Genomic DNA, 9493 nt, shown 5'->3' with positions numbered 1-9493 from the left:
TATTCAATATTGAAAATTCAGTACTTTAAAATGCAACAGTCATCAATCAGTTCAGTCACTCAGTCGTGTCCAACTCTTCGCGACCCCATGGGCTGCAGCACGCCAGGCTTCCCTGTCCATCACCAACTCCCGGAGCTTGCTCAGACTCATGTCCATCGAATCGGTGATGCCATCCAACCATCTCATTCTCTGTCATCCTCTTCTTCTCCTGCCTTCAGTCTTTCCCAGCATCAGGGTCCCTTCAAATGAGTCAGCTCTTCGAATCAGGTAGCCAAAGTTTTGGAGTTTCAGCTTCAGCATCAGTCCTTCCAATGAATATTCAGGACTTTCCTTTAGGATCAACTGGTTGGATCTCCTTGCAGTCCAAGGGACTCTTAAGAGTCTTATCCAACACCACAGTTCAAAAGTATCAATTCTTTGGCCCTCAGCTTTCTTTATGGTCCAGCTCTCACATCTATACATGACTACTAGAAAAAACCACAGCTTTGACTAGATGGACCTTTGTTGGCAAAGTAATGTCTCTGCTTTTTAATATGTTGTCTAGGTTGGTCATAGCTTTTCTTCCAAGGAGCAAGTGTCTTTTAATTTCATGGCTGCAGTGATTTTGGAGCCCAAAAAATAGTCTCTCACTGTATCCATTATTTCCCCATCTATTTGCCATGAAGTCATGAGACCAGATGCCGTGATCTTAGGTTTTTGAATGTTGAGTTTTAAGCCAGCTTTTTAAACCAACAACAGTCATTATAATTTTTTTAGAATTCTATATTGTGAAATATTTTGATACATATTGAGCTTCCCAAGTAGCTTAGCAGTAAAGAATCTGCCTGAAATGCAGGAGACACAGGTTCAATTCCTGGGTCGAGGAGACCCCTGGAGGAGGAAATGGCAACCTACTCCAATATTCCTGCCTGGAGAATCCCATGGACTGAGAAGCCTGTTGGGCTACAGTCCATAGGGTTGCAAAGAGTTGGAAACGACGGAAGCAACTTAGCTTTCTCTTTTTCCCTTTTTGATACATATTACCTATCAGATATCTCCAGCAACTCTTGGCAGAAAATACAATGTTTATCCCCACTTTCTCTGAAGAAATCAAGCCTCAAAGAAGTTAAGTGACTTCCCTAGATTATGTAGCTAGTAAATGGCAAAACTCAGTTACAAACTCAGATCTTCTAGTCCAAGATTTTTTTAGTCTGCCATCTTTTATAAAAGATAACTTTATTCTTGCCAAAGATTGGAGTCAATAACTATTTTAAAACTTGTTTAAAAGATAAAAATCTATATTGTTCTACTAACTTCAGACTTTTATCTTTTGTCCCCCAAATAAAAAGTTGATCATCAATGTGTATGAATTCATTCATTTCCTCAAAAATTACATTGTAATGCCTATATACAGTAAGCTTACAATAAAGAGGCACTTAGGTTACAGTTATGAATAAGTCAAAGATTCTACCCTCTTAGATATTCCATGAAGAAGGATGGCTAATTAAATGCAGAATTAATAAAAATCATTTAAAAGTGTTTTGAAGGAAACAAACCAGTGGTCAAAATAGAGAAGAGTCGGGTAGTGAAGGAGACTGGGGGACCAGAGCAGCTCTCTCTGCAGAAGTGACATGTAAGCTTAATCTTGAAGGAGGAGGATGAGGTACACACTGAAAAGATGTGACTCTTCCAAGCTGAGAGAACACTACCTATGAAATCCAACACTGGAAAGGGTTTTATTTTTTCTAGGGTCTGAAAGATCAGAGTAACTAGAGCACATTAAAGCAGGAGATTGGGCTGTATAGAGAGTCAGAGGTTACCTTGTGCACATCTTGTAGGCTATGGTAAAAACTAAAGAGTAGAAATTAGAAAAATCTATTTCTAAATGCAGAAAATCTCTTTAGATCTTAGATTTTCATAGTTACTTTTACACTAACTTTAAACTGTGAGAATTTTTCTACATTTCGCTATTTTTGGTGTTCTATATTCACCTACTGTTTCAATTATAACCATAATTTCTTTAAGGTTACAGATGAATTCTTTCTGTAACCTTAAAGTTAAGAAAGGAAATTAAGTAACTAACATGACATGAGTTAGCTTTAGAGCAAATTGAGGGGTCTGGGTAAAAGAGGTTTTTTTCCTTTTCTATGGACATTATCAGTTAATATGCAACCAAAAAACCATGATTTCATGCTTTTTTATTACTCAACTCATTGTACTTAAACTTAATTAATTCTTAAATGTGTATCAGAGGAATAAGCTAGAAAGTATAGTGTCTTCTTAAATCGTATGATTTTGTTGTTTGTGTTAGTCACTCAGTCATATCTGACTCTTTGTGACTTCATGAACTGTATCCCACCAGACTCCTCTGTCCATGGAATTCTCCAGGCAGAAATACTGGAGTGGGTTGCCATTCTCTTCTCCAAGGGATCTTCCTGACCCAGAGATCGAACCCCAGTCTCCCGCACCGCAGGCAGATTTTTACCATCTGAGCCACCAGGGAAGTCCAAATCATAAGATAAACATACTAATAATAAATAATTTAAATTATGTCAAAAGACTAAAACAGAGTGTGCTTTTTTTCATTTCAGGCATGCCCATTTGTCATTGATATCTATGCAGACAAATGCAAGCCAAGAATTAAAGCTGTCCATATGGAGGCATGCAGTGGACAACTTGAGAAGGCCATTTGTAAATCTGTTCTTAACAAAGGCAATGCCAAAGTGATGGATGGCTATGAAAATATAATTATATATACTTACAAGCGTGACACCTGGATAACAGCAGTTATTGAAAACAAGGTATCAGTTATGAGGTGGTTCTCATAACTGCAATGGTTAATACATTCCATCTTCTTTCTTACCCTATCCTTACATAGCAATTAAATAACCCTATTACATTAATAATATCTATAATAATCAGTTTCTTTTTCTAATCAGGTTTCTAACTCAAACTGGGCATAATTTTTATATATTTTTGAAGTATATTTATTTCTGAGATGCTCATTTTTGTGTTTCTTTTTGAGATAGTTTTCTCTTAAAATATGAAAATTAAATATTTGGAGATCTGTGAAGATAGAGCATAATCTGGGTGCAAAGTATTTGGTTTGTTACTAAATGTCTTCACACATACATAGCTATTTTAAACAGCACACATCATGTTTTAAAGAAATATAAACAAAGTAAAGAATTTAGCCCAACTTTTTTTTCTTTTATTTTTTAATTGGTGGAAAATTGCTTTACAATGTTATGTTGGTTTCTGCCATACAACAAAGCAAATCAGTCATAATTATACATATATACACACACACACACACACACACACACATATATATATATATCCCCCTTCTCTCCTGAGCCTCCCTCCCCTCCCCCATCTGACTCCTCTGGGTCATCACAGAGTGCTAGGCTGGGCTCCCTGTGCCTTGTAGCAAGTTCTCACTAAGTATTTTACACATGATAGTGTGTATATGTCAGTGCTACCTTCTCAGTTCGCCCCACCCTCACCTTCTCCCGCTGTGTCCACAAGTCCTCTCTCTACTAGGTTCATCAGTACCATTTTCCTAGAGTCCATATATATGCGCTAATATATGACACTTGTTTTTCTTTTTCTAACTTCACTCTGTATAAGAGGTTCTAGGTTCACCACCTTCCTAGAACTGACTCAAATGCATTCCTTTTTATTAGCCCAGCTTTTTAACCCAGACTTTGCAGTATCAAAAATCCTACAGATTATCATCATGTTATCTAATTAAATATATTCTACTGTCTAGGATCTGTTTTTATCAAGCCAGTTATTTCTAGCTTTGTCCATCTTCTGTGCTATGAATACTATTGATATTGCATGTCAAGAGGATGCTCACATAAATTCTTTAAGTCAGAGACACCTAGTTTTCTAAAAACTATATATTTTCATAAATCTTACTCAAGACAGCTAGGCTTTTAGAACTGTTGGTTTATTTGTCTTTGTTCCTGGATGAGATTTACATTATTTTTATGCCTGTCATAAATTTCTTTAAGTGCTTAAGATTTGGCCGAGTATTGTGAGTATATATTATGTAACTAACTCTCCTAGTCATAAGACAGGCCACTAGAACGTGTACCATGAGACTGCTTTCAAGGAGTTTAGGGGCTATTTGTAAAGGCAAAATTAATACTCTCAAAAGAGATCAAAGAATAGTTATATAGTAGTTTGTATGTGCAATAGGAATTATACTGTAACTGTATCTCTTGTAGTTGATGTTAGTTGGGACTGTAGAAGTTGGGGAAGGATTTGTGATTAGGGAGGAACGGAATTGTGATGTGTAATTTGAGCATGTGGTATAGGATTTGAAGGGTAACTAGGATTTAGATAGGCAGAGGGCCGGCCCTTAGAAGCAGAGGAAACAGTGTAAGGAGAAATATGCTGCTGCTGCGGCTAAGTCGCTCCAGTCGTGTCCGACTCTGTGTGACCACAGATGGCAGCCCACCAGGCTCCCCCGTCTCTGGGATTCTCCAGGCAAGAACACTGGAGTGGGTTGCCATTTCCTTCTCCAATGCATGAAAGTGAAAAGTGAAAGTGAAGTCACTCAGTCGTGCCCGACTCTTAGCGACCCCCGTGGACTGCAACCCACCAGGCTCCTCTGTCCCTGGGATTCTCCAGGCAAGAGCCTCCAGGCAAGAATACTGGAGTGGGGTGCCATTGCCTTCTCTGAAGGAGAAATATGAGTAAGCCTTAATGTGAACTATAAATGAAAGAATGGGAATATCTCCTTTGCAGAAGCAGAGAGCTTTATTTGGAGAAGCATTTGAAAGGTAAATAATACAGGCTGAATGGATCCAGATTATGTATGTTATATTAAAAACAAGATAGAGGAGTCTAGACTTGAGGAAATAAGATAGATTCCCATCCAGTAGATTGCTATCTTCAAATGGATCATAACACTTTGGAAAGCGATTCCTAAGATCCTGCATGTTTCTGTTTGTGCCCTCTGTGTTTTTTGTTTGTTTTTGATTATGTGGATATGTGTGTGTGTGTGTGTGTGTGTGTGTGCGCGCGCGTGCGCACATGCCCTCTCTGTTTTATTAGGATTAAAAGGGTGGAAGAGAGCCACTACCTTACCTCAGTTCCTCTGCACTTCTGTTACCTTCAGTTCTCAACCCTCCATCTCCTTCTTTTTCCTCAAGGAAAATTAAATTTTTCCACCAAAATGAGGTAATAACATTTTAGAGCTTAACATGTGCCAAGCACTTTAACGCATTTGCTTCTCACAACCCAGTGAGGTAAGTACTATCCACATTTTATACACAAGGAAACTGAAGCACAGGGATGTTAAATAACTTGCAAAAGGTCACACAGCTAAGTAATAGAAGAGCTGAGAGATGAATCTAAGTAGTCTATAATGTTGCATTGCCCCTGTGTAGTCATCAGGGAGTGACTGCAGGTTCTTTAACAGGGTACTACTTTAATTTGTACATTTCTCTCATTTATCAGCTTCATTCTGTTTTCTCTCCAACCTAGAGGCTGTCTATTATCAATGGTCTGTCATCTCAAATATAACTTCTTCCATGATATTCTGTCTTGTTTCTGTGTTTCTATAGAACCCTGTGAAAATCTCTTATCCCAAGACTTGCAAAGTGTTTTGTAATGATCACTTTGTTTGTATATATTCAGTAAAGAAAGGACTAGCAACTTATGACATCTTTTTTTATAGTCAGACGATAAAGTGATTATTCACGTCAACAATGAGCTGAGTGAAAACTGTGTAAACAACAGAGGCCTCGGCATATTTGCAGTAGAAGTGGCACCAAACTCTACAATGGTAATGCTTTGCTTTTAATTAAAGGCTTTTGTTTTATCAGTTTGAAAAAATTGCAGTTAATGCTATGAATAAATTTGTAGGTATGAAGTAAAGTGGAAAATTGTGTTATATTTGTATTAGTACCATCCTGTACAAGAAGGTAGGAAACTGGTTCTAATCCAGTTCTCACTATTTGGTTCAGTGATTATGGGGCATTCATTTAACCTCTCTGCTGCAGTCTCTATAAGTGTAAAATTAATGTGATATCACCAGTTTCAGGTACTTCACAAAGTTAATGTAAAGATAAAGTGATACATGTGAAAAACAGTATTGAATATTATATAGAACTACAAAGTAATATTAATAGTAATTGGACTTTTGATAATTCAGAATATTTTTGTCTCCATTATTGATTTTTTAAGGTAACCTAAAAGAGAAAATGCCTCTGAGTGTTAGATAGCCAACTAAGTCAGAAGCTGAGTAGCTGAAGTTCTGTGTTAGCAGAACTCTAGGCGTCTGATTTAGCCAGGAGTTCAAAGGCAGGGAGAGATCAGTAAACCCTGAAACTAGTCTGCTGCTGCTGCTGCTGCTGCTGCTGCTACTGCTACTGTTAAGTCGCTTCAGTCGTGTCCGACTCTGTGCGACCCCAGAGACGGCAGCCCAGCAGGCTCCCCCGTCCCTGGGATTCTCCAGGCAAGAACGCTGTCTAGTGAAGAGGAAAAGGAAGAAGCTTTCTGTTCTTACCCTTTTCCTCTCTGTACTGTCTATGAAATCCTAAAACATTCTAGAACAGGATAAAGAGAATTTATTTTTGCTGTTATTCCAGTGAGGATTTTTTAAAATGCTCTAGGCTTAGAGAGGAAATAATACTTACTTCCCTTTCTGCCACCCCTCTTTACCCACCTTCACAAATACCAACCATCAGCTACTGTATTACAGTACAATTAGGCTGGATTAGTCTGTTGGAAATCAGATTGTAGATTGCAGGTCCTTGCTAAGTACAAATATTAAAGAATTTTATCTGCACAGAGATATTTTTTATATAGGTTCTAGAAATGTCCTATTGAAAAATTAGCCCAAAATTATAGTATGTAAAAGGAAAGTCAAGGCTTTCTGTTTTTATGTGCAGGTCTGTCAACATGTAATGCCTCTGAATGAACGACAAGAATGGATATATTATTGTGTGTATTCCCTTATATCTTAAACACTATTTTTAAGAAATTACTGTGCTTGAGACTGTCAAACTAAGAAGAATTATTTCAAGTTTGGTTTGTTATTTGTTGATCACTACAGGTAATCAATTTAACTGATGTACATAATAATCTATTTAATTTGTATGCATTTGGATTTCATGTCCTTATTATATACTGTATTATTAAAATAGAAATAATTTTTAATGTGTGGCCTTCTTATTAATGTAATGGGATACTTGGCATATTTCATTTGTGACTAATAATTTGAAATTAAATTACAGGTAAGCTTTTAAAAAGTAACACTCAATGAATTCTATAAAATCCTATACATTCTTGATGTATTCATCAAAAAAAATCCTGAAATAGAATATAAATGCCCCAGTTGTAGCCAGTGCCTTGTGCTTTATCCCTGTACTCCGGCCTGTCCAAGGAGCACAGTGGATCCAGGACTCCCATCCTCACCGTATAGTTAGAGGCATGTGACTGTGAGAGGACCAGGGGAGCTCCAGGGCCCCCTTTCCTTCCTGCTGCCTCTGATTGGCTGGTGACCCGCAGCCCCTTCACCACTTGCTTCTTCACCAGCAGCCTCTATCTCCTGCTGCACCTCTTCACAGCCTTGAGCATGTGCCCTCCCACAGGGCTCTGCCAGTGCTAAAGCCCCAGGACCAAGTTTCTGCTGTTGGTTGCGGCAGTCCCAGTGAGTCTGAGAACAGTTGGATGTTATGTTTACTTCTAATGAGATCACTGGCTTAATGTACAAGAGCACAAGCAGATAGGACTGATGGGACTGGTCAATGTGATTTGACCTTTGAACAAATTAGAAAGTGTAACCCTGCAGGAGATTACAGATCCAGAAATAATTTCCCTAATGAGAAGACCTCTACCCTCAGGAAAGCTGGGGCAGAGTGCCTGAGCCATAATCTCACAGTCTTTCTTGATGTCAAAAGCCATGCAAATACTGCTACTGATGTACTAAAGAAAATGTGTATGGAATTTCTTCAACTAACAATAATAGTATCATTTGCTTTTTCTTGCCAGAAGTTATCTGTAAGATGAAACAAACAGATCATAGTGTAGTAATGGCCATTAATTTACAAACCTTGGAACCTTAGACATGCAGATTGGACTGTGATACTCTGTGGACACAATGCATGTTTGTGGTAATGGACATTTCATTTGCCTAAAGCAAATGTAATACCTTTACGGTATCTGTGTGGAATTTCAGGTTTCCTCCTGCAAAAGAATTTTGTATCCCCAGACTACTTGAAGAAGTGGTCAACTTAAAGGCATGCAGGTTGTTGCTTGGACTATTAATACCTTTGATGAAAAAATTTACCATGAGTTTCATCTTGGTTCCATCTCTGACCCTGACAGTGTGTTGAAAGACTGCACATCATTTCTAGGCACCCCGCAACCCCCTGTCCAAGGAAACGTGTACAGGAACTGCCTACTGATGTCATGCAGGGATATTAAAATAGCCCTTGTGCTAGCCCACGCCCTGGGAGATAAGGTGGCTCACATAAGTGATTGTCAGTAATTGCATTTTTACCCGAACCAAAGCAAAACCCTGTGTTGCCAACATGTTGCATGGAATGCCTGAGTTCAACCCTTGCTCTCGAAAATCCGGGTCTGCAGAAAGGCACAGTAGCTCCTACCCTGACCTAGGTGAGGCATACATCTTCACTCAGTGAGGATAAACACACTGAGTTTTGATTGGGGTACAGATGCAAATACATGAGAAATGCACCATCACTCAGAGCTGACATTTTAAAACTTGCCACACTTTTGTAACTTACTTATTTCAAATATTGTATTCAGCTATGTTATCAGTGTATTGTGGCTGTCAAACTTGTGACCACACTAAAAATCACTAAAAGGAAAAAATGTGAATGCAGAAATAACCATTATATACTGTAGTTTTCCAATGAAAATATAATTAAAGCAAAATTTGGAGAAATTCCTTTGGTATTAAAGAAGTCAAAATCTAATCACAACAGTGGGAATATTTTGTTCTGTTGGTAAATTTTTTAATGGATTTACTTGTAATTATTTTTAATGAAATTATTTTGAAATAATAGGCATTAAATCTGAAGAGCGTTTAATGAAGTAGTACAGTGCATGAAAAACTATATTAAGCAATTAAAAACTGTGTAGCCATATCAGTAACAGAATACTTGGCTAGTAAATGTCAACTTTTGAAATATGAATACCAGTGTATTATTTTTACCCAGCACATGCTAGCACATAGTTTAAATGTCACTTGGATTTTTGGCCCTTCATTGGATGTCTGTAAAATGGGTTGTCATTACCTAGCAGTTTGAGTTCTTCGAGTGATATCTTAAAAAGTAATGCAGGACTTCCCTGGCAGGCTAGGGTTTAAGACTCCATGCTTCCCCTGCAAGGAGCATGGGTTCAATCCCTGGTTGGAGGAACTAAGATCCTGCATGCCGCAGGGATGGCCAAAAAAATAAGGAATACAATTCAAAAAACATTTTATTAATTGCCAAATGCCTTATAAGTCAAATAAATGTGGCCCTATATT

At 38.0% G+C, this 9493-nt stretch overlaps 1 protein-coding gene and 1 pseudogene across 1 annotated transcript in view; both read left to right on the top strand.

Annotated features, from left to right (window-relative positions):
- Nucleotides 1-7146, top strand: part of EFCAB7 (EF-hand calcium binding domain 7) — a 56109-nt gene extending 48963 nt beyond the window's left edge. Inside the window, exons 12-14 of the mRNA XM_010833894.1 lie at nucleotides 2571-2780; nucleotides 5672-5779; nucleotides 6888-7146. Of these exons, the coding sequence (XP_010832196.1) occupies nucleotides 2571-2780; nucleotides 5672-5779; nucleotides 6888-6962 (393 nt within the window). The 3' untranslated portion in view covers nucleotides 6963-7146. The remainder of the gene's footprint in view (nucleotides 1-2570; nucleotides 2781-5671; nucleotides 5780-6887) is intronic.
- An 8-nt stretch (nucleotides 7147-7154) lies between these two features.
- Nucleotides 7155-8488, top strand: LOC104984256 (annotated as a pseudogene).
- Nucleotides 8489-9493: the final 1005 nt, after the last annotated feature.

This window comes from Bison bison, unplaced genomic scaffold (genome assembly GCF_000754665.1).
Source record: "Bison bison bison isolate TAMUID 2011002044 unplaced genomic scaffold, Bison_UMD1.0 scf7180017863957, whole genome shotgun sequence".
In the NCBI taxonomy this organism is placed as follows: domain Eukaryota; kingdom Metazoa; phylum Chordata; class Mammalia; order Artiodactyla; family Bovidae; genus Bison; species Bison bison.
Note: the sequence above shows the minus strand (reverse complement) of the source record. Positions and strands in the feature narration are given on the sequence as shown.